This window comes from Nuphar pumila, chromosome 1 (genome assembly GCF_984573655.1).
Source record: "Nuphar pumila chromosome 1, dmNupPumi1.hap1.1, whole genome shotgun sequence".
NCBI classification, from domain to species: Eukaryota; Viridiplantae; Streptophyta; class Magnoliopsida; order Nymphaeales; family Nymphaeaceae; genus Nuphar; species Nuphar pumila.
The window spans coordinates 4,998,448-5,025,229 of NC_143249.1; the positions used below are offsets into that span (position 1 = coordinate 4,998,448).

General features: G+C 35.1%; 1 protein-coding gene across 2 annotated transcripts in view; it reads left to right on the plus strand.

Annotated features, from left to right (window-relative positions):
- LOC149847762 (mannose-P-dolichol utilization defect 1 protein homolog 2-like) overlaps positions 1-24,911 on the plus strand; it is a 37,011-nt gene extending 12,100 nt beyond the window's left edge. The window contains exon 8 of one of the 2 annotated variants that reach the window (XM_089999739.1): positions 24,493-24,911. In XM_089999739.1, the coding sequence (XP_089855865.1) occupies positions 24,493-24,596 (104 nt within the window). In that variant the 3' untranslated portion in view covers positions 24,597-24,911. The remainder of the gene's footprint in view (positions 1-24,492) is intronic. The other variant, XM_089999658.1, reaches the window with a different exon arrangement.
- The last annotated feature ends 1,871 nt before the right edge of the window (positions 24,912-26,782 follow it).

Sequence of the window (26,782 nt, forward strand, 5' to 3'; positions counted from 1 at the left end):
CCATACATGATAATTCGTTTCATTCAATTTGAAGCCAAGAGAGAAGTGAGAATCCTTTTCGCCCATTAGAGAGGATACAAAGAGAAATAAATGCATACCACAATGCGAAATGAGTCCCTTCTTGATGTAGGAAGCTTCTAAAATATAAAATGAAGAGCCGAGTCTTCACTCCAACCACCACAACTTAATGGCACACTTTTCGAGGTACTCCAATGAAGAGAGAAAAGAGCACGATCTTCTTTTCCTTTAAGCCTAGCTCTGATACCATGTGAAAATATCTCAAAAAAGAGATAAAGTGTGCGATAAGCACAACACCAATGTGCACAAATGCACAAGAACACTTGGAACAAATGTACACAAAGGTGCAATAAAGAAACTCAAATGCACAAAGGCATACCTAATATAAAGAATTTTATTGAGAAGAATGGAGAACAAAAGCTCCAAGAAGTGAAGATTACAAAGGGGGAACTCCCCTATTTATAAGAGGAAAAGGAGCCTTGGAGGGGCTCCACTAGCTGTTGGAGCCCTTCCAACGGTTAGAATTCTAACCGTTGGAGAGGCTCAACAGCTAGTGTTGAGCCCTCCAAGGTTGACTTTGAGTCAACAAAAAGAATAAAGACGAAAAAGGGAAAAGAAAAAAGAAAAGAAGAAAAGTAAAAAAGCAAAAAGAATTACAACATATTCATAATTATGAATATGCGCAAAATGAAGAGAAATGACTAAAATACCCTTGCGGGTTTTACAAAAAAGAAACATATATATTTACATATATATATATAGATAGATACATATACATATATACGTGATATATATATGTATATGTATCTCTCTTTATATATATATATGTAAATATTTACATAAAGAGAGATACATTTGAACAGGTACTGCATGGCTTAAGATGTAGGATATAAATCTTAATGCGTCTATTCTACTTTGTGCTTGAAACTAGGCCTTCTTGATTGCTTTCTGGTTTTCAGAGGGCTTGTAATGCCTGTATTTTTGAGCATCACGTTCATGAACTTGTGTTTGTGTTTGAAATTAATGACTTTGAAAATAATTATATATTAAATCATTATGTCTACATATCTATCCATCTATTATCTTGTCCTTATAAATATGTTTTATTCATGTGTAAATTTCATATGTTTATTTTAGATTCTATATAAAATTATAGGATTATAGTGCTTACACCTTTCATTTGAGTTGCTACATATAACTCTTTTTTCTTAAAACAAGTCTGATCTTGAGCTTTATTGAGATTTTTATGTTTAGACCTAAGAAATCAGATAAAAAGTACTTTTTAGTTGCTTGCAAGTGTATAATTCATGGAAGCATGCTCCCATCCAGTTGTGTTTATGAATCTGATTCTGATTACAAAACTAGATTTTGGGCGTGAGAGTATTACCCAAAAGAATTGTGCTATTGTGTATGGCTACCCCTGAGCTTCATATAGTATATAATTCTTTTAGGCATCCATTTGAAACACATCCTAGAGATACTGAGTTTATCTTCTTTATGGATTTTGTTTTCCAATAATCTAGTATGGCACAATTCTTTGTGCCTTAGCATTGTTTTAAAAACACCTATTGTGTCATAAATGCATATGCTAGTCATGGGTAGACCATTCTAAAAACTTGTCTTACTACATTAATCCTATCCTAATTTTTCTGTTGTTACATTGTTTATTTCATTTCAACAGCACAAGATCTACTTCAACCTTGATATCATATATGTTTGCTTGTACTGTCTTGTTCTTGTTTTGCATATTTTTGAGCTGATTTTTGGGGAATCTGTCACTGATTCAATTTTAAATATTTGTATTTCTCTGGTGTAAATAACTAATCACAATATCACCTATAAGGCTTGGTTAAGCCCATGGCAAAACTTTGATACAATTCTAATTAGTTAAATTGTTTCCACATACATGATTTTACACTTTTTAATGTTGTGAGTATGCTTTTAGGATGGACTCAGTACATCTGTTTGGAATGCCCTTCATTGTTATCAATCTTAGATGAATCACCTCAAGAGTCTATTGTAAGTCTTATAACAGTCCATAAAAATTGTGTAGATTTTTTATTCTTTTGATGTGTTCTATAAGTTGTGTTAATAGGAATGGCCTTCCTGACAAATTCTGGCTGGTTCTTGTTATTGTTAAACTCTTGGTGTGGTGTTCAATCATTCTCTTGCTAGCCTTGTAATATAACTTCTGATGAATTTTGAATGTATTCTGAATTCTTATGGATAAGAATAAGGGGCTCTTCATCTATTCATTAGGCATTATTCTTGTAAGCATTCTGGACAATGTGCAAACCTTTTCTTACACATCTTGCATATATGCGTATTTTATATGGTATTATTCCATATATATGTATACATATATACCTATATACCTATATAGTAAATCATTCTCTAATATAGTTCTTTTTCTTGGTTTATATTACGTGTGCATATATTTTTGCTCTCTCTCTCTCTCTCTCTATATATATATAATATTATATATATCATGGTTGAAGCGGTATAGAGTGTTAAAGGCCCGACAGAGGGCGTTAGCCACCCGATTCTGTGTTCTGAACTTATGCTTAAGTAGGAAGGTGTATTCCTGCAAAAACGACACCCACTTTGCATGCCAGCCGCATTCAAGAACTGCGAAAATCAAAGAAACTCCATCTTGGCTGAGGTAATGCCGGTAAGAAGATGCAACCCACAATCTGAATCCTCAAATGATTCTCACAAAAGATCTCCCACAAGAACCATAAAGGTTCATAAGCTCACTCACTCACAAGAATCAATAAGATTCATAAAAACACCACCCAAGAAAGAATGCAAATATAATTTCATTCAAGTGGGATATAACCCATACAAAAAGATACCTTTACAATGGGGTGAGACCCCACATTTATACAGGTAATAAAAATGAGGGAGAGAGAGTCGTTGGGCTCCCAACAACTCTATTTAGAGCTGTTGGGAGTCCAAGGACTCTCTTATTGCTTTATGCTTTTTGACTAAGTCAAAAAGGCATAAAGCCTATTATATGTCCAAAAAGTAAGAAATGATGCTTTATGCTTTTTGACTTAGTCAAAAAGGCATAAAGCCTATTACATGTCCAAAAACGAAAAGAAAAAAAGCTAACTAAACTAAAAAGAAAAGCTAACTAAACTAAACAGATAAACTAAACTAAACAAATAAGATTACATATGATAGTGGTATATTACATATGAGATTAGTTATGAGATTATAATTTTAATACTCTCCCTCAAACTTACGGTTGAACAACCGAAAGTTTGTCTAAGAGAAAATGAAATCGGGGAGCAGTGAGAGGTTTAGTAAAGAAGTCTGGCAGCTGATATTCTGATGAGACATATGGAAGATCAATGGTGCTGTGTAGAAATTCTTCTCGTACGTAGTGACAATACATCTCGATATGCTTAGTCCTTTCATGGAATATTTGGTTGCTAGCAATGTAAATAGAACTTTTATTGTCGCAGCATAGTTGTGATGCTCCCGTACTCATAATACCCATATCTTGAAGCAATCGCCTTAACCAGACTACTTTCATGGTGGTTGTAGCCATGACTCTGTACTCGGCTTCAGTTGACGAAAGTGAGACCTTTTGTTGCTTCTTGCACCTCCAAGAATTCAATAATTCTCCTAAAAACACACAAAGTCCAGTAGTTGAGTGTCGATCTTTAGGGTCACATCTCCAATCTGCATCAGTATAAGCAGTTAATTCTAATGAGGAAGAAGCAGACAAGAAAAGTCCTCGAAAGATGAAAGTTTTAAGATATCTAATAATGTGTAACACAACTCCCATATGGACAGTGGTAGGAGCATGCTGGAATTGACTTGTTGTGTGGACACCATGCGCAATATCAGGTCTTGTGATGGAGAGGTAAGATATGTTAAAATGTAAACTGTAATATATATATATTATTTAATATTATTATATTTTCTTTTATTATTTTTTTTTCTATTTTTATTTATTTTCTTTTTTAGCATCTAGTTCAATAGAAACTAGATATTTGATCTTGACTGTGCAAATGGCTGTTGGACTGTAGTCCAACAACTATAATAAATGTTGTTGGACTATAGTCCAACAACTATAATAATAAATGTTGTTGGACTGTAGTCCAACAGCTATATTAAGAGACGTTGGAATGCAACGTCTCTTTTGGAGAGCTCAAAATGAGCTCTCCTCTCTCTTCCACTTTTTTGTATATATAGGGGTGAACCCCTTCAATGTAAATCACCATGCTTCTTAAGCATTTTGTTCATGAATAAAGTATTATTTATTTTTCAAGTGTTCTTCCTTTTATACCCTTTCAAGGGTCATGCTTGTAGTGTCTCCAATAGACACTTGTTTGTGAGTTATTTGTGCATTTGTTGAAGACCACCATTTCATTACATGGTATCAGAGCTACGACATCCTTAGATCTTGAAGTGCTTTCGCCTCGATTTCCGTGCCACATTTTCAAAAGGTGTTTCATCACCTTGTTCTTAGCTCAAGAAGATTTGTTTGAAGAAAGACGAACTTGTGCTACAAAAAATTTTGGTTTTGTATCCTCTCTTATTCCTTTGTCTACTCTTTTTCTTTTCTTTTTATTTTTCTCTCTCTCTCTCCTCCTATTTATTCCTCTCTTACCCTTGTAAAAGATGGATGACAATGATAAGATCACCATCATTCCTATGAAGCTAAATGATACTAACTATGTAATGTGGGCTTCGATTATGAAGCACCACATTTGGGGAAAAGGTTTATGGGGTATAGTGGATGGTTCCGATTTGGAACCTAAACTATCTCTTACCAAGAAAGAGGGTGATAAAGAGGTTCCTCTAACGGAAGAAGAGAAGAGTAAGGCGTTAGCCACTTATGAAAAGAAATGGAAAGAATGGAGGATAGGGCATGCAAAAATTATGTCATGGCTCATCAATAGCATAGACATTAAAAAATGCTCTAGTCTAGCTAAGTTTGAGCATGCCGATAAGGCTTGGGAATACCTCAAAAACATGTATTCCCTTAAAGATATTGCACATGTATGCAATTTACAAGATAAAGTTCGGACAATGACTCAAAAAGATAAAACTATTCGAGAATATTATAATGAGTTGTCCGAACTTTGGGAAGAGTTGGCTCTTCTTGAGCCCAAATGGCATTGTGCCGAAGACATCGAGCTTCGCCAAAAGCAACTCGATATGGAACATTTCTATCAATTTGTGAATGGTCTAAGGCCGGAGTTTGAATCCACCAAATCGGCCCTTTTACATCGTGGAAAAATTCCTTCTATTGTTGATACTCTAGAAGAGCTCACTATGGAGGAAAATAGACTTAGAAAAAGTACTCCAAAAGTTGATGATGACTCCGTTTTAGCTGTATCTAGACCGGGGAATCATACTCGTACTTACAAGCCGCCTCATTTTGGAAGGCAAAACGGCGACTTTGATAAAAGAAAAGTTATTTGTCATCATTGTCATGAACCGGGGCACTATAGGCCTCAATGTCCAAAGTTAAAAAGAAGAGAAGAAAAAAGAGTTGCATCTGTTGAATCTGAGTCAAAAGATCAAGATGCACCTGTGTCTATGGCTCAACTGATGGAAATCCTTCAACCTCTTCTCAAAGGGGTATCCTCCTCAACCGAAGCCTCAACTGGAGCGGCAGTTGCATCTTTCTCCGGTTCAGGTAACTTTCCTTGGCTTTTAGATTCTGGTGCTTCTTTTCATATGACCCCAAATGTTAATAGTCTATCCGAATGTCTTAAAAATAACTCAAGTGTGTCAAAGGTTTTTACAGTCGATGGCACATCTCTTGAAGTAAAAGGAATAGGATGTTTTGAAAATCTTCAAAAATCCAAAAGATTTTTTATCCCAGAAGTTAGATATATCCCTAAACTTAATTTGAATCTCTTATCTGTCTCACAAATATCTGATTATGGATGTAATATCTCCTTCTCTTCTCATGGTTGTTGGGTACAGGATCGCCAGTCAGGGAAGCTGATTGGGGAAGGCCATAGAGAAGGACTTTATTATATGGACTTTTTGGAATTACCCAAGAATGCATTTTGTTATAATATTCAGAAATTAGAATTGGATTTATGGCACAAAAGGCTTGGCCATCCTCATATGTCTAAAATTCAATATTTTCCAAGTTTAGAAATTTTTTGTAATTCTGAAAATTTTTCTTGTAAAGACTGCATTCTTGGCAAAATGAAAAGGTTACCATTTCTTAGTAGAACTTTTGTTTCCTCACAACCACTTGAGTTAATACATTCGGATGTTTGGGGCCCCGTACCAGTTATTTCCAAAGGTGGTTATACATATTATGTCATTTTTGTTGATGACTTTTCTAGACATACTTGGATTTATTTTTTTAAACATAAATATGATGTCTTTGCTAACTTCCAAATATTTCATAAAATGGTTAAAAATAAGTTTCAAAATGATATTTCTGTTTTTCGCACTGATTCAGGGGGAGAATTTATGTCCAACGAATTCAAAGACTATCTCAATTTACATGGTATTACACATCAAAGATCATGTCCACACACTCCACAACAGAATGGCCTAGCCGAACGCAAACATCGGCACATTATGAAAACTACTAGGACATTGCTAATTGCAAATCAAGTTCCAAAAAGTTTTTGGGCTGAAGCGGTCCTAACTGCCACCTACCTCATTAATAGGATGCCATATTCCTCATTAAAGAATACAACTCCAATAGAAAAGCTTGTTAATTTAACTCCAGATTATTCTAGATTAAGAGTCTTTGGATGCAAATGTTTTGTTTTCACCAACAGAAATGACAAACTCTCTCCTCGTGCAATCCCATGTGCCTTTTTAGGATATGCTGATAATCAAAAAGGCTACAGGTGTTTTGATTTTCAAAATGACAAATTATATGTGTCAAGAAATGTATCTTTTTTGGAAAAAGAAAGCTTCTTTGAATTTGAAAAATCCAAGGATGTCACTGAATACTCGTTTTTAATTGATCCAACTTCAAAATCCAATGAATGTGATGTTGGATGTGACCTTGACAATGATCAAAGTCCTATTGTTGTTGAAAATGATGATAATGAAGAGCAAATCCATAGGGATGTAAGTCTACAATATTCAAGACGTAGAGAGCAAAATCTTCCATGTGCATTACAAAAATACTCTGAAGTCTCACCTAGAAGAACGTCTAGAATCTCTAAACCTCCAAAAAAATTTGTGTCTTATGAATCTTTTTCACCCACGTATAGGTCCGCCATTACGTTAATACAATCATATGTTGAACCATTATCTTATTCTCAAGCAAAAAATCATATAGAATGAATAGAAGCCATGAAAATAGAATTGGATGCACTAGAAAAGGCCAATACTTGGACGATACAAGATATCCCTCCGGGTAAGAAACCTATAGGTTGTAGGTGGGTATACAAAGTCAAAACCAAAAGTGATGGGACCCTGGAAAGATATAAGGCCCGTTTAGTAGCAAAGGATATGCCCAAGAGTATGACATCGATTATGAAGAAACATTTGCTCCTGTGGCCCGTATGACCACTGTTAGAACTTTAATAGCCTTGGCCTCCATTAGAACATGGCCTATCTTTCAATTAGATGTCAAAAATGCTTTTCTGAATGAGAATCTCGTTAAAGAAGTATACACGGAAGCCCCACCTGGTATTAGTATCCCTAAGGGTAAAGCTCTTCGTCTAGAAAAAGTTCTTTATGGTCTTAAACAGGCTCCAAAAGCCTGGTATGACTGATTTAGTCATGTTATGCTTGATATTGGTTTTCAACCTTGTTTAACTGACACTGCTTTGTTTGTTAAGAAATCTGATGCAGGCATCATTATTCTTCTTCTCTATGTGGACGATATGATCATCACCGGAGGCGACAAACAGGGAGTTGCAAATATCAAATCTCTTCTTAAAACTCACTTTGAAATGACTGACTTAGGTTTATTAAGATATTTTTTAGGCATTGAAGTTGCTTATTCCCCTCGGGGGTATTTGATATCTCAATCTAAATTTGCTCTTGATATCGTTTCCAGGTCTGGAATTACAGATGATAAAAAAGTAGACACTCCAGAAGTTGTCAATGTTAAAATGAAAATTGATGATGGAGAACTTCTTGATGATCCTACTCCTTATAGACAGCTTGTAGGAGCTCTTTCTTATCTTTCAATTACTAGGCCAGATATAACTCATGCGGTTCATACAGTCAGTCAGTTTCAGCATGCTCCCACCTCCGTGCACATGAGAGCGATTTTGCGTATTATTAGATACTTAAAATCCTCTCTTTCACGAGGACTCTTCTTGTCTGCTTCATCTTCATTAAATTTAATTGCATATACTGATGCTGACTAGGGAGATGATCCCAATAATAGACACTCAACTACTGGTTTTTGTGTGTTCCTAGGTGAAACCTTAATTTCGTGGAGGTGCAAGAAGCAGCAGAAAGTCTCTCTTTCCTCCACCGAAGCTAAATACAGAGCCATGACAACCATCACTATGGCGGTTGTTTGGCTCAGACGATTGCTAGCGGATATGAGAGCTAAAGCAACGCAAGCTTCAAAGATGTGCTGTGACAACAAAAGTGCGATCTATATTGCAAGCAACCGGACATTCCATGAGCGCATTAAACACATTGAGATGAACTGTCACTATGTCAGAGAGGAATACTTACATGGAACCATTGATCTGCCATATGTTACATCAGAATATCAATTAGCAGACTTCTTCACCAAGCCTCTCGCTGCTCCCAGATTTCACTTCCTCTTAGACAAACTTTCGCTCATTGTACCGTAAGTTTGAGGGGGAGTGTTAAAATGTAAACTATAATATATATATATTATTTAATATTATTATATTTTCTTTTATTATTTTCTTTTTTTCTTTTTATTTATTTTCTTTTTTAGCATCTAGTTCAATAGAAACTAGCTATTTGATCCAGTCAAGTTCCAACAGGAACTTGACTGTGCAAATAGTTGTTGGACTGTAGTCCAACAACTATAATAAATGTTGTTGGACTATAGTCCAACAGCTATAATAATAAATGTTGTTGGACTGTAGCCCAACAACTATATTAAGAGACGTTGGAATCCAACGTCTCTTTTGGAGAGCTCAAAATGAGCTCTCCTCTCTCTTCCACTTTTTTGTATATATAGGGGTGAATGTTAAAATATGATGTATATCTATATATATATATATATCTATATGCATAGATTACGACACATACACATATATATAATATATATATGTCTATGTGTCTATCTATATATATAAATATATATATATTTATTTTGTAAAACCCGATAGGGGTATTTCTGTAATTTCACCCTGTACACGCATATCTTTGATATGCTTTTCTCCTTTTCTTTTTCCTTTATTCTTTTTCCTTTTTTTTGCTTTTTTTCTTTTTTGTTTTTATTCACTTGAGAGGGGTCCACATAGAGTCGTTGGACCCCTCCAACGGTCATAAATATGACCGTTGGAGGGGCTCCAACGACTCTATGGGAGCCCCTCCTTGGGTCCCTTGCTGTGTATAAATAAGGGGCTCAGCCCCATGTATTTGCTAAGCTTCTCTTGAAGCATTCTATGAAGTGAGATATATTTTTTTATCTTCTTTTTGTGCTTAACCACTTTTGTGGTTTATTTTGCCCTTTAGTGGCATCTTGTGTATGTGCGTGCTTCCGTGCTTTCGCTTGGAGACGTTGCTCTTTTCATTTGGCACTTCATTACATGGTATCAGAGCCTTGGCTAAGAAGACTTCATTGGATCCTCCATTGACAAGTAATACCTCTCCACTCTCTTGTCTTATAAATTTTTCTTCTAATGGCCAACAAAGATGCAAAAATCGATCTCTCATTCAAATTGGATGGGACCAATTATCGCATGTGGGCGGCCGCTATGGAGAATAATCTCAAGGGTAAAAGGCTTTGGGGTTATGTATGTGGAACCATTCCGGAACCACAACTAACGTTAACTAAATTTGAAGGAGGTGAAGAAAAAGCCTTGAATGAAGAAGAAAAAGAAAAGGCTATTCTTGATTACTCTTCTAAAATGGAAGATTGGGAAAGTGAACATGCTAAAATCTTGGCATGGTTCATGAATAACGTCGAATTGAAGATTTGTGCAAATCTTGCAAAATTCAAGAAGGCTAATGAAGCATGGTTTTTCATGAAAGGTATGTACACTCAAAGAGACCTTGCTAGGCACTTTTTTCTTCAAGAAAAGGTAAGAGCTACCAAGCAAGGTGATATGAGCATTAGGGACTATTATAGTGCCCTATCCTCTTTATGGGATGAACTTGTCCTTCTCGAACCGCAATGGGAAGGAAGTGCTATTGCTATGAGACAAGAGCAAATGGAAAAAGAGAGGTTCTTTCAATTTATTCATGGGCTTCGTCCCGAATTTGAACAACTTAGAGGATCTCTACTTCATAGAGCCTCTACTCCTCTAAGCGATATTTTGGCCGATTTATGTCAAGAAGAAACCCGTTTGACCTTGAAAATGGATGTTGATGAAGTACATGCCGTGTCTAGACCCGGCAACAATGTAAGATCATATAAACCACCACATTTTTGGAAGAATAATGGTGGAGGAAGGAAAATCATTTGTCATAATTGTAATGAACCGGGCCATATTCGTCCCGATTGCCCTAAATTCAAGAAGAAGGTAGCTTCCGTGGGAGAAACTCCTCCAATCATCAATGAAGATTCAAAGAAGGATGGTGACATAAAGGATTCCATCGCTCATCTAACCGAAACTCTTCAACAATTTATGAAGATGAACGCCTCTACATCATCATCCTCACCTTCCACTTCCGGTGCCGCCATTTCTTCATTCCCAGGTATGTCTTCTTGGATTCTTGATTCGGGTGCCTCTTTCCATATGACTCCAAATGCATCACTTTTGTCAAAACCAAGTCTCAATAAATTTAAATCATATGTATCCACCGCCGATGGAACTTCTTTAAATATTGAGGGTATTGGAAACCTTGAGAAAATTTATGACCAAAACAAAGAATTTTTTGTTCCCAAAATCCGAATCATCCCAAAACTTAATCTAAATCTTTTCTCCGTCTCTCAAATTACCGATTTTGAATATAATGTCTCCTTTTCACCAACCCATAGCTATGTGCAGGATCTCCGGTCCGGGAAGCGGATTGGGCAAGGCCATAGAAGAGGGGACCTTTACTATATGGATTTTTTGTCTTTGCCATCCAAATCATTTTGTAATCATGTTCAATCCAAAGATATTGAGACTTGGCATAGGAGACTTGGGCACCCTATTATTTCTAAATTGTACCTTTTTCCATTTTTGAAAAAAATTTGTAATACAAATACTTTTACATGCAATGATTGTATTCTTGGGAAAATTCACTCTCTTCCATATTCTCATAGCAATTTTGTGTCAAAAAGGCCTTTTGAACTTGTGCATTCCGATGTATGGGGACCGGCACCCGTTATGTCCAAAGGAGGCTTCTCTTACTATGTTTCTTTTATTGATGATTTTACTAGATACACATGGGTTTATATTATCAAGAATAAATCCGATGTCTTCACCATTTTTAAAGAGTTTCACGCTCTTGTTCAAAACCAATTCCAACACAATATAGCCATTTTTAGATCCGACTCCGGAGGAGAATACATGTCTAAAGACTTCCAAAATTATTTTAAAACAAATGGAATTTTGCACCAACGATCTTGTCCTAAAACTCCGCAACAAAATGGTCTTGCGGAAAGGAAACATAGGCATTTAATTGAAACCACAAGAACTCTTCTTGTGTCTAAATGTGTTCCTAAAAACTTTTGGGCCGAAGCTCTTCTTACCGCAACATATCTTGTGAATCGTATGCCCTCTTCCTCTTTGAAAAATGTTTCGCCCTTTGAAAAATTATTTAAAATTACTCCCGATTTTAATAGACTAAGAATCTTTGGATGCAAATGTTTTGTACTTAGTCTAGGACAAGATAAGTTGTCACCTAAAGCTATTGAATGTGTGTTCATTGGCTATGGTGAGAATAAAAAAGGCTATAGATGTTATGATATTCGAAACAATAAATTATATGTGTCGAGAAATGTAAACTTTATTGAAGAACAAAATGGTTTCGATATCCACACATCTAAGGAAGACATCGATTATTCTTTTCTATTTGACTTAGCTCCTAGAATTGAGTCTCCTGAGGCTATTTCTTGTGATACTAGTTGTGATGGGATTTCACATTATAATGATATACAACAACATGATAATACCTCCCAAAATGAAAACCTTAATGATATAAATGTCTATACCCGGCGGATAGGAAATGAACATCAACCTGCTATTGACAGATACTCTCAAGACTTTTCTTTAGAAGAATCTACTGACAACAATCTACCTAGGAGATCTTCTCGTACCTGTAGGCCACCACAAAAGTTTGTGTCCTATGAATCTTTTTCTCCGAATTATAGGACTTGTCTTATGTTAATACATTCATATCACGAACCTTCCTCTTTTAAGGAAGCTAAAGATCACCCACATTGGATTGAAGCTATGAAAATCGAATTAGAGGCTCTTAACAAGGCCCAAACCTGGAGCATTATTCCTCAACCTTTAGGGAAGAAGGCAATTGGGTGTAGATGGGTATATAAAGTCAAAACTAAATGTGATGGGTCTCTTGAAAGATACAAAGCTCGTTTGGTAGAAAAAGGCTATGCCCAAGAATATGAGATTGATTATGAAGAAACCTTTGCTCTCGTGGCCAGAATGACTAGTGTACGAACCTTAATTGCCTTAGCATCCATCAAACAATGGCCTATATACCAACTTAATGTTAAAAATGCTTTCTTAAATGGAACTTTATGTGAAGAAGTTCTTATGGATCCTCCGCCGGGTCTTGAAATTGGGAAAGACAATATTCTAAAATTAAACAAAGCTCTTTATGGGTTAAAACAAGCGCCAAAAGCTTGGTATGATCTTTTTAGCAAAGTAGTTCTTGATAATGGTTTCTCCTCATGTTACACTGATACTGCTTTGTTTGTTAAATCCTCTAATGAATACATAACCATTTTGTTATTATATGTTGATGATATGATTATCACAGGTAATGATAAGAAAGGTATTGATCTTATTAAAAATATTCTTAAGAAAAATTTTGATATGTCTGATCTGGGTTTTTTGAGGTATTTCTTAGGAATTGAAGTTGCATACTCCCCCAAGGGGTATGTCCTATCTCAGATGAAGCTTGCCTCTGATATTATTGCTAGGTTTGGGCTAACAGATGACAAAAGGGTGGAGACTCCAGAAGTGATCAATGCCAAGATGAGAGCCAATGATGGCACTCCTTTAGCAGATCCCACGCCTTATCGTCAATTGATTGGATCCTTAACATATTTATCTATTACCAGGCCTGACATTTCCCATGTTGTTCATAGTGCAAGCCAATTTCAGACTGCTCCTACCACCACTCACATGGCAGCAGTAATGAGGATTATCAGATATCTAAAAGATTCCATAACTAAGGGAGTATTCTTATCTTCTTCTTCACCTCTTACTTTACTTGCGTATACTGACTCTGATTGGGGGGGTAACCCCGATGATCGTATTTCGACCACAGGTTATTGTGTGTTTCTTGGGGAGTCACTTATCTCCTGGAGGTGTAAAAAGCAGCGTAAAATTTCTCTCTCATCTACTGAAGCCGAATATCGGGCGATGGCCACTACCACAACTGAGATTATATGGTTAAGAAGCTTACTTAAAGATATGGGTGTCTCATTCTCAACTCCCTCAAAGCTATGCTGTGACAACAAGAGCTCCATTTATATCGCTAGCAATCACACTTTTCACGAACGAACGAAGCATATTGAGATGGACTGTCATTATGTTCGAGACAAGTTTTTACGAGGCACCATTCAACTTCCATATGTTCCTACTGAATATCAGTTGGCAGACTTCTTCACCAAAGCTTTGCCTTCGCCTCGCTTCTACTTCCTCCTTAGCAAACTCTCGGTGATCTCACCATGTGTTTGAGGGGGGGTGTTAAAATATGATGTATATCTATATATCTATCTATATATATATATACATAGATTACGACACATACACATATATATAATATATATATGTCTATGTGTCTATCTATATATATAAATATATATATTTATTTTGTAGAACCCGATAGGGGTATTTCTGTAATTTCACCCTATACACGCATATCTTTGATATGCTTTTCTCCTTTTCTTTTTCCTTTATTCTTTTTCCTTTATTCTTTTTCCTTTTTTTTCTTTTTTGTTTTTATTCACTTGAGAGGGGTCCACATAGAGTCGTTGGACCCCTCCAACAGTCATAAATATGACCGTTGGAGGGGCTCCAACGACTCTATGGGAGCCCCTCCTTGGGTCCCTTGCTGTGTATAAATAAGGGGCTCAACCCCATGTATTTGCTAAGCTTCTCTTGAAGCATTCTATGAAGTGAGATATATTTTTTATCTTCTTTTTGTGCTTAACCACTTTTGTGGTTTATTTTGCCCTTTAGTGGCATCTTGTGTATGTGCGTGCTTCCGTGCTTTCGCTTGGAGACGTTGCTCTTTTCATTTGGTACTTCATTACAGTGAACCCCTTCAATGTAAATCACCATGCTTCTTAAGCATTTTGTTCATGAATAAAGTATTATTTATTTTTCAAGTGTTCTTCCTTTTATACCCTTTCAAGGGTCATGCTTGTAGTGTCTCCAATAGACACTTGTTTGTGAGTTATTTGTGCATTTGTTGAAGACCACCATTTCATTACAAGATAATGCCACAACAAGTTGTCTGTAAGGTGTTGGGTTCTCAAGCGGTTCTCCATCGTCAATTTTCATTTTAATATTCACAACTTCAGGCGTGTCAACATGTTTTTCATCTGTGATTTCTGGCCTGTCAGTAATATCAAGAGCAAATTTGGATTGAGTTAGTAAATAACCTCTAGGAGAATAAGCTACTTCGATACCAAGAAAAAATTTTAAAAATCCTAAATCACTCATTTCAAAGTTGTCTTTGAGAAATTTTTTGATATTGTGAACTCCATGTTTATCACTTACAGTGATGATCATGTCGTCCACATAGAAAAGAAGAAGAATAATACCTGCATTAGATTTCTTAATAAACAAAGTTGTGTCAGTAAGATAAAATTGAAAACCAAAATCAAGCATAACCTGACTGAATTTATCATACCAAGCCTTTGGGGCTTGCTTAAGACCATATAAAGCTTTATGTAAACGAAGGGCTTTTCCTTGAGGAATCTTAATACCAGGTGGTGGTTCCATATACACTTCTTCAGCTAGGCTCCCATTGAGAAATGCATTTTTGACATCCATCTGAAAAATATGCCATTTCTTTATCGAGGCAAGAGCTATTAAGGTTCTTACGGTGGTCATTCTAGCGACTGGTGCAAAAGTCTCTTCGTAATCTATTCCATACTCTTGAGAATAGCCTTTGGCAACTAGTCGGGCTTTAAACCTTTAAAGAGTGTCATCACTCTTGGTTTTAACTTTGTATACCAATCGACATCCTATGAGCTTTTTTCCTAGTGAAATATCTTAAACAGTCAACGTATTTGCCTTTTCTAAGGCATTTAACTCGGCTGTCATGGCTTCGACCCATTCTGATTGTTCTTTTGTTGAATCATGATTAGAAGGTTCTATGTAGGAATATAATAAGTCAATATATGCTTGATGTTTTGGGGGAAAAGACTCATAGGATACAAAATTTTCGGGCACTTTTGACACCCTAGAAGATTTTCTTGTTTCTATTTGATCCTTTGCTTTAGAATATTTTTCTAGAGCACAAAGTTGCTCTAGATTACCTCGTCTGAAATATTGAATGCAGTCTGGGTTATTATGAGATGGTTTGGTGCTTACAATATCATTTTGATCTTCTTGATCAACTTCACCTTCATTAATCTTTGGAACTAAGTCCAATAAGAAAGAGTATTCATCTACTTCTCTAAAAATTTTAATTTCAAAAGAACTCTCATTTTGTAAGAACGATACATTTCGTGATACGTATAACTTTTTAGTTTTGAGATCAAGGCATCTATAACCTTTTTTATGGTTTTCATAACTAAGAAACACACATAGAATAGCACGAGGGGAAAGTTTGTCATTCTTGTTAGAAAAAACAAAACATTTGCAACCAAATACCCTTAATCTTGAATAATCTGGAATTTGTTTGAAAAGTTTTTCCACAAGTGATATTTTGTTTAGCAAAGATGATGGCATTTTATTAATGAGATATACTGCAGTTAGAGTAGCTTCGGCCCAAAAGTTTTTTGGTACTTGATGAGTAATGAGTAGAGTTCTTGTTGTTTTTATAATATGTCTATGTTTTCTTTCTGCTAAACCATTTTGCTGTGGAGTATATGGGCATGATGTTTGATGTGTAATGCCATGTAAATTTAAATAATCGTAAAATTCTTTTGATATATCCTCCCCCTGAATCAGTGCGAAAAATTGAAATATCATTTTTAAATTGGTTCTTGACCAGATTATGAAATATTTGAAAATGAAAAAATACTTCGGATTTATATTTGAGAAAATAAATCCAAGTATGCCTTGTAAAGTTATCTATGAAAAAAACATAGTACGAAGAACCTCCTTCTGATATGACAGGTGCAGGACCCCACACATCCGAATGTACTAACTCAAGAGGTCGAGTAGAGACAAAATTTCTTTCTTGAAAGGGTAATCTCTTCATTTTTCCAAGAATACATTTTTCACACTTAAATGTCTCATAATTACAAAAAAAATCCATATTTGGAAGAAAATGAATCTTGGATATGCTAGGATGACCAAGTCTCCTATGCCATTGATCCAAGTCTATTTTTTGAACATTACAACATAAAGTATTCTTGAGAATTTTCAAAAAATCCATGTAGTATAGGCCTCCTTCTCTATGATCTTCCTCAATCAGCTTCCCTGACTGGTGATCATGCACTCGACAACCACGAGAGGATAAAGAAACGTTATATCCATGGTCAGATAATTGGGAAACAGACAAGAGATTGAGGTTTAATTTGGGAATATACCTAATTTGTGGAATAAAAAACTTTTTTGAGTTTTGAGAAATATTTTCAAAATTTCTTATCCCTTTGATTTCTAATGATGTTCCATCAGCAGTAAAAACATTTGACCCTTTTGAGTTGACATTCAGATAACATATTAATATTTGGAGTCATGTAAAAAGAAGCACCTGAGTCAAGAAGCCATTAGAGATTTACCTGGATCGAAAGTGTTAACTGAAGAGACTGCGGCTCCAGTAGATGAAGATGCTCCCTTGAGTAGAGGTTGAAGCGCTTTCACCAATTGTGCTAAGGACATACTTCCAATAGAAGATTCATTTGACTCTTGTGGAGGTCCGACTGAGGCAACCTTTTTCTCATAAGGTCTCTTTAATTTTGGACAGTGAATTTTCACATGTCCTGGTTCCCGACAATAATAACAAATGATTTTTCTTTTCTCAAAGTCATTCCCTTGTCTTTCATCATTTCTCCTTCCATAGTTAGGGGGTTTGTAAGTTCTAACATAATTTCCTGGTTTTGACACGGCTAAAACAGAGTCATCATCACACTTGGTAATTCTACTTTTGAGTCTATTTTCTTCCATACTTAGTTCTTCTATTGCGTCTTCTATTGAAGGCACATTTCTACGGTGGAGAAGAATAGACTTGGTGGATTTAAACTCCGATCTTAATCCACTAATAAATTGAAAAAAATGTTTCGCATTTATTTGATTTTGGCGGAGTTCTATATCTTGTGGGCAATGCCACTTTGGTTCAAGAAGAGCTAACTCTTCACATAATTCCGACAAGCCATTGTAGTATTTTCTAAGACTCTTGTCTCCTTGAACCATATTTCTAACTTTGATTTGTAGATTGCACACATGTGCAATATCTTTAAGAGAATACATTCTCTTAAGGTAATCCCATGCATCATTTGCATGTTCAAACTTTGCAAGGCTTGAGCATTTCTTTATGTCGACACTTGTTATGAGCCAAGACATGATCTTGGCATGTCCCATTCTCCATTTCTTCCAATTTTTTTCGTAAGTGGAGATGGCTTTAATTCTTTCTACCTCCGTGAGAGATATTTCTTTTTCTCCTTCATCTTTTGTAAGGATTAGCGTAGGTTCCACGTCGATTCCATCTACTAATCCCCAAAATCTTTTTCCCCATATAAGATGCTTCATGATTGAAGCCCATGTGACATAATTGGAATCGTTGAGTTTGATGGGCTTAATGGTGACATTATCATTGTCATCCATTTTACAATTTTTGGAAAGAAAGAAATAAAGAGGAGAAAAAAGAGATCAAATGCAAGAAAAAGGAAATAAAGATGAGGATACTCTACCACAAACGGTGAGTACAAGTATTCCTCCAAACTTTCACACGATCACAACTTCAAAGGAACTTTACTTCCTTTCAAAATCTTGAATGGCATGCTTCCCGATACACCAAAAGAACTTAGCTTGATCTCTTCAACCAACGGCTTTGATACCATGTAAGAAGATGCAACCCATAATCCGAATCCTCAAATGATTCTCACAAAAGATCTCCCACAAGAACCATAAAGGTTCATAAGCAAAGCTCACTCAAAACACCACCCAAGAAAAAATGCAAATATAATTTCATTCAAGTGGGATATAACCCAAACAAAAAGATACCTTTATAATGGGGTGAGACCCCACATTTATACAAGTAATAAAAAAGAGGGAGAGAGAGTTGTTGGGCTCCCAACGGCTCTATTTAGAGCTGTTGGGAGTCCAACGACTCTCTTATTGCTTTATGCTTTTTTACTAAGTCAAAAAGGCATAAAGCCTATTTTATGTCCAAAAAGTAAGAAATGATGCTTTATGCTTTTTGACTTAATCAAAAAGGCATAAAGCCTATTACATGTCCAAAACTGAAAAGAAAAAAAGTTAACTAAACTAAAAAGAAAAGCTAACTAAACTAAAAAGATAAAGTAAACTAAACATATAAGATTACATATGATAGTGGTATATTACATATGAGATTAGCTATGATATTACAATTTTAACAATGCCTCCGATGGTGTAGAATTCTACATCATAAGGAGAATTACCTAACTCTTGCTCGCCTCATGCCATTTCTCATTGTGTGTGTATATATATAGTAACTCGTATCTTCAAACACTTTGTGTTTAAAGATAGTTTGGACAAACCGTCGCCATTGATCACACGCGATCAAACGGCGACGCTGTGTCATTTTTTTTTGTGCTCAGGAGATTTAACGGCGGTCTTTACTGTCACCAAATCTCTGGGTGGAAAACAGAGATTTAGCAGCAGTACAAAATCATGGCTAAATCATCTTTTTTTGAAAAAAAGAACACCCGACGTTACACCGCACGTTTGAACAAGTTTGAAGGAAAACCCGTTCAAAGATACGGGTTTTCCTATATATATAGAGAGAGTAAATCATGTTAGTATAGTTGTTTTTCTTGGTTTATTTATTTATTTATTTATTTTAATTAGACAAATAAACTGCACCCAGGATTGGAGACTTGGTTGTGTTGGTCTTAGCATGCCTTACCTATGGTCACCATCCCAGTGGCGTAAAACTTTGTGGTGCCCTCCTTGACCCCGAAGGTATCACGAAATGGCACAAAACCCAAGACATTCCAAATGCCGAATCAAAATACATTTGAATACTAACAAGATACAAGCTAATGCAAGTTTTGTAAATAAATGATTTCATTCATAATGAATAATAAAATACATAAAAACCTCACTACAAAATGCACTCAAGAATACTAAAAAATATCTAGAACTACCCATCACTCTCTCACCTTACAAAGGCACACACCCACCCATATTTATAGAGAAAAGTAGATGAGAGAAGTGAAGTTGAATGGAGAGGTGAAGTCCTCTCTCATTAAAGAACGAGAGAGAGCTCCCAAAGGCTAGAGTTCTAGCTGTTGGGAGCAAGTTAAACTAGCTTTGACTTGACTCCCATATATATTATTATAATATATACATAATATATATATTAAACAATATATATATATATATATATATGTATACATATACATATACATATACATATACATATACATATACATATACATATATATATATACTTATATTGCATTAATCTTAACACCCTCCCTCAAACTTATAGTGTCTCACTGTAAATTTAAAATTACAAAAGAAGAAACCCATTACACAAAATGTCTTAATAGTCTTCGTCAAGTTCTTCCATTTGGTGCCTCTTCAAGGGGTACTCAATCATATGCTCCATTACATAAATGATCTTCAATATCATCAATTCTTGATATTTTCAAAATGTCTTTAGAATTATCCATAACACCAATATTTGAAAAACCTGTAAAGAGAGCAAAACAAGAGCAATCTAATAAAAAATAACTATACTTATATATATATATATATATATATATATATATATATATATATATGGAGAGAAGGTGGCCAAGCACACAAATATAAGATACGTACAAAGTAAGTCAATTTAACAATTTTCAAAATTATTGAAAGAATTGATTTTAAACAGTCTTTAATTACAAATATGATAGTTATTAACAAACTCGACCATAATAGAATAATATTAAGAGAGATGCAAACAATGATAAAGTTATTTTATGAAAATTATGCACATATATATCTATCACAAAAGACATTAATGTATAACAATCATAAATTTTCTTCATTATTAATACTATAAAGAAATAGATATAAATAAGCATAGATCAATTAGAAACAATATTTAAACCAACAACTAATGCATATATGAATGAACCATGCAATAATTTAAAACCAATGAAGAAGTCACATATGGACCAATAACAATAAACAATCTTTCAAGAATACATGCTTGGAAATAAGCAAAAAAAGGGATCCCAATGAAAATCCACACAAATACAATAGGAATGCCCAAGCACCAGTTTTACCAAAAAGTAATACAAAGTGAGATTAATCTCAAGAACAACCAGATGCTTACAATAGCCACTATGGGTGTACACAATACAACACAAAATATTTTACTAATGAAATGCTTAGAAACCCATTAATTAAATTTATGCAAATTATGCAAAATAATTAATCATGGAATAACTCATGCAACTAAGACATATACAATGCATAAAAATATTTCAACAACCATTTCTTATACAGGAGTAAATGAGTTTAGAAAAATTACGAAGAGATTAAAAATCTCATACATCATAATGAATGTTGCAAATTAAAACACTAGTTTGACCGTCACAAACAATCACCTCACTAAACCTTCAAACCTCAAAGTTTAAGCGTATCAACTACTAGAACAAGAACACAATTACAAATGTCAACAACAATCATCTTTGTGATCATGCACAGGCAATACAGGGCTCCTTGACGATACAAATTAAAAGATCAATCACAAATGTCAGCAACAATCATCTTTGTGACCATGCACAGGCAATACAGGGCCCTCTGACAATACAAAACAACTACAATCCACAAAAGGCTTACATAATTCACCTTACACATGATTGTAAAACTGTAAACAACATCAGTTTCAACAGGTGCACATACCTCATCACACTGATAATTCAAAATCTCTTATAAGCAACATCAATTTCAATGGGCGCACATACCTCATCACACTGATAAATGTCTCTTGTCTACATATAATGACACTTAAAAACAACTGTATCAACGACTAGATCAAGAGTATAATGCCAACAATGAGCTAAAATCACACACGAATGTGTGAATAAACATCTCTTGTCTATATATAATGATACTTAGATAAGAGGCACAATAGGAGGAAACACAAAATGTAAGAGAACCTGTAATGAAAACACATTAATGTTATCAATAAAATTATCAATTTTAACCATATTTCGAAACACCATAGTTTAAAAAATAGATAGCCATCACAAATAAACAGAGTTACAATCATCCATAATAACAATGACCAAATAACAAATGAGAAATACAACATACTCAGATCTAGGGATCAAACAAGTGTAAGTTAGAACCAAACCATAAGTTGACAATCTAAACTGACATGAAACAAGATACCCACAACTCACCCCAACAATATCTCAGAATAAAAAATAACAAGGCCAAGAAAAATCATGCATCATATAAAATTCTGTGATGGACACAACAAATGCCATAAGAAGACAATAAATACTCACATAAATCATTTTCCAAATGGGTGAGTTCATAAAAGGAACCTATTTGAAAAGACAAAGTTTCAAATAAAAAATCCAATAAAGAAGATGAAATCTTAGAATGAATATAGTGCAATCATATGCCCAACAATATATCCCATAACAATTTTTACAATCTTTAATAAGCAAAAAAGAATCATGCTTAATATAAGCAATTCTTCAAAAGTGAATTCATTAATCCACCAATCAAGGAATAAGTGCACTAAGATACATCACATGCAAATGATCCAATAACTCTCAAAGAGAAGACAAGAACAATATATATGATCTAAAAAGATGCCTTTTAGATTTAAATCATAAGTCTACTATAAGACAATAATGACATGTAACATTAATAGAGTTTTCCGAAGAACTATTTATAACCCAAAAACGTACATAATTATCACTAATCATGAATACTCAAAGCAATAAGATAATCTAATAACTTATAGCCACGTAGGCTATACAGAAGCTATGAATTTTAATACTAATTACTAAATATCACTCACAATACATCAAATATAATCCTTCTAAGGGGCAACATACAATCCCTAAGGAGAAAACAAGTTAATATTATGACATACAAAATGCATTCAAGTATATGTGAACTAAGCATCCAATGCAAAAGTCATTTGTAATACGAATGACAAAGAGAAATGAACACAAGTTATATAAAAATATCCAAGATCATTCTCAAGCATAATCAGTCGAGGATGTTTGTCAAAGAATTAATTTAGCACAATGAGAGCAATGTCTTAAAGTCAATCATTGAAGCCACATAAAAATATAGGACATAAGCATGTCGATATGAGAGCATACAAGATATTCATGGTATTACCAAAGAATTAAAATTATGATGACTCAAGATATACATTATACAAGAATCTAAATTTCTCAAAAAACACATTTTTAACATAAAATTCACATAATATACTTAATAATCATGCTTTGACACATGCTTAAGGGCACCGATGATCATTACGATAAAACAAAATAAATACAACAAAAAAATAGTATTTTGCAAGCAACATGAGAAACATATAAACATAGTATTTAAGATTTTAAAGAAAACCACTCTTGTAAAATATAATTTTCATGACGACATTTTTCAAAACATATACATATTCATAATCAAAACATATATTTCATGTAAACATGCTTACACAAAAACATATATCAAAAGACAAACAAAATACCTTTCTTTCGAAGCACAAACACGAACATGATACCAAGATCAAGATACTTTGCTCTGATACCATGTCATGAAATGGTGTGGAACCCAAGACATTCCAAATCATAATCCAAACGTCGAATCAAAATACATTTGAATACTAACACGATACAAACTAATACAAGTTTGGTAAATAAATGATTTCATTCATAATGAACAATAAAATACATAAATACATAAAAACCTCACTACAAAATGTACTCAAGAATACTAAAAAATATCTAAAACTACCTATCACTCTCTCACCTTACAAAGGCACCCACCCACCCATATTTATAGAGAAAAGTAGAGAGAAGAGAAGAAGTGAAATGGAGAGGGGAAGTCCTCTCTCATTAAAGAATGAGAGAGAGCTCCCAACAGCTAGAGCAAGTCAAACTAGCTTTGACTTGACTTTCATATATATTATATATATTATTACAATATATACATAATATATATATTAAACAATATATATATATATACTTATATTACATTAATCTTAACACAGAGCTTGCTGAAGGGGGCACCCAAACATAGACTGAAACTTGGGGTAGGGGAGACCTCCCTATCCACGAGCCTGAGGGCATGTATGTGGGTGATCCCGTAGGGACTTTCTTGGTTTATCTTAGTTGTGCATCTGTTGTCTCTTTTACCAGGATCCCTTTGGTATTGCTTCTTTTACTAGGATCCCTTTATGTGTCCATGGATGTATGTGTTGGGGAGCAATTTCATCGGTTTTCATGTTGTTTGCTGCATTACCCTTCACTTAGCATAGTTAAGGGCTTTCTTTTGATCCTGTTAGGTCCATTACTCCATTTTCTTCCTGACTAACCATGCCAATTCTGCTGCCGATATCATTTTTACTGGTTGGCATTTCTTTTATTAGACAGGTTTGCCTTGCTCAGTTTCATGTCATACTTTAAGAGGAAATCCTTCCATGCTAATCTGGTTCAATGTATATTGTTTAATAATTGGGCTAATACTATATACCGGAAATGCCAATCTGAAAAATGGTCTGTTGAATCTGCATCCCATATTAATATGTTCAATATAGCATCTGTTTGGCATTTTATTGCCATATTAAGAGGCGAACAGTTATGTCCTTAACCCGATCAAGTGATCATGGGATCAGTGATTAGTATCGTGATGAACGGAACATTAGTGAGTCAGATACTTGTGTACGGAAAGCCAGCTGTTAAAAAGGAGAAGAAAGACATGTGAAGCCGTGGAGGTGTATTCTTCTAGACATTGACATGCAGTAATACTTGGCGCAGTTTAATTTAAGCAGAGATGATCATTTTTCTGTCTATCATTGTTCATTGCACCCTTGCAAGATCTAGTGTTGGAGATCCTCAGTTGCCACCAAGCATCCTTGAGGTATGCCACCATCCAGTTGATCGGATTCTTTCAGTATCATGAAATCCTTTTCAGAAAGAAAAGGTGACTAACCATCTTTATCAGAATTACATCATTATGCAATCTCTAGTTTGTATGGATCAAAGTTTACTCAATGCATTTGATGAATATGGAACTGTATGCTTTCTCTTTCTTGCTTTGAATGCGTAAAACTCTTCAGTTTATTGCAATATGGAGATTCAAAAAACTTAAAGTGATCACCTTGGTGGAGTTCCCATCCGTAAATGCCAAGAGGAACTCGTCCTTCAGGAATAAAGTTTGGTGGAGTTCTTAAGGACACATTTGGAAGTGAGAAAGATGTAGGAAAAGTGAAGGTAGGAAGGAAAAATGTACAATTTTCCAGCCGTTCCAAATGAGTGATTTTTTCTCTGAGAGGGTTTTTCTAAAAAGTACATTTTTTATAGGAAACATTACTCCACCTGATGTGTGTGTGTGTGGTGTGGGGGTGGGTGGGTGGGGGGGGGGGGGGGTGGGGAGTGGAGGAATGTATCCTCCTACAAAAGGAAAATTTTCATTTAACACACTCTTAATGATCCAATGAAGATTTTGGCTGGATGAACTCCATCTCTTGGATGGGTGCCCTCTACAATCTCATCGTGAGAGAAGAAACCTTCTACATAATGAAGAAAGGTGTGGAAAAGAACGATGGGATTGAAAATGGTGAAGGTAGTAGGCACAAAACCGGTGACAACAAGAACATTGGTGTAAATGGGAAATTGGGTGGTGGGTACTTTGGTGAGAGGATGTTGAAAATAGAGCTTGTGATACCTCTCGTCTTTGAGAACTATTTCAAGATTTTGGACCAATGTGATCAGATTGAGGCAAGGGACCTGTATTGAGAGGCGGTCAGATTTTGGACCAATATAATGTTGGCTTTTCTGGACCGGCACCAATCCCCCTCCTCCTCTCTCATTTTTCTAACATTTTCTATTTTATTTTTCTCATGCTACACAAACAAGTGAACAATTTTTATTTAGAAAAAATTCTCAGTCAATTTTTTTTTTCTATGAGACTTTTTATTGCTTCCAAACGTGTAAGTGTATGGTTTTGTTACAAAACCGATTGACCAAGATCCCAAGAGCTCTGCTCATTTGGTGGGAGTGACTTGTAAAAGTCACCAAGTTGACTGGAAGTCATGAATTCAAAACTCATAGGGGGTGTCCTTTGCAGCAAGGTCAAAGTTGGGTGTACTCCTGATGGGTGGAGGGACCTCAAGGATTTGCTAACGCACACATGCCTGCCAGTGCACACACGCCTGCCAGTGCACACACGCACATAGGGCCACTAGAATATGAAATCTAAAAATATAGGAAATACAGTGAAAAGTAGGCAGTTTCAACCTTTTTTTATAAATCTGACCCTGAAGAAGTGTTCAGCAAGGTTAATTTGCTCAGAATCGATGGTTGGATCATGTTTTTTTGACAAAAAACTATGATTTTTTGGATGCTTGAATATTTACAAACATTCTGAGCCATCAAATTTTAAATTATTAAAAATTAAATTTAAAAACCTGTTTATGCATCGCACTCGGATGATTCAAGAGTTGCCCATTTAAAACCATGTGGCTCGCATCCATTAGGTCAGTTAAAAAAAACAAAAACAAAAAAAATCACTAAAATTTTTGTTCACTCTAGTTCTCATATTTCAGTGGCATATGTTATAGCTATAGAGGGAAAACCTTGTTCTAAAAATAGAGAAAGTAAAAAAGTAAGCAAAAGGGATGGTTGCATGGCAGTGGAGTCATGTCGGTGACAAAGTGAAACTTTTCTTTGCTGCCGCGTGTAAAATTCTTCCATTAGTGTTCTGTCTTAAAGGTGACCTTGACAGTAGGTGCGTTGTAGACAAGTTATTTTGGTTCCGACTTTTCACATGTTCATAGGGACTGTGATAAAAGCATACACGACTCAAATATCGTCGACATTTTGTTTACGTTTGCCCTGACGCACCTGACCTGAACCGGTCTGACTTCTGAGGCCAAGTCATCGGAAGCC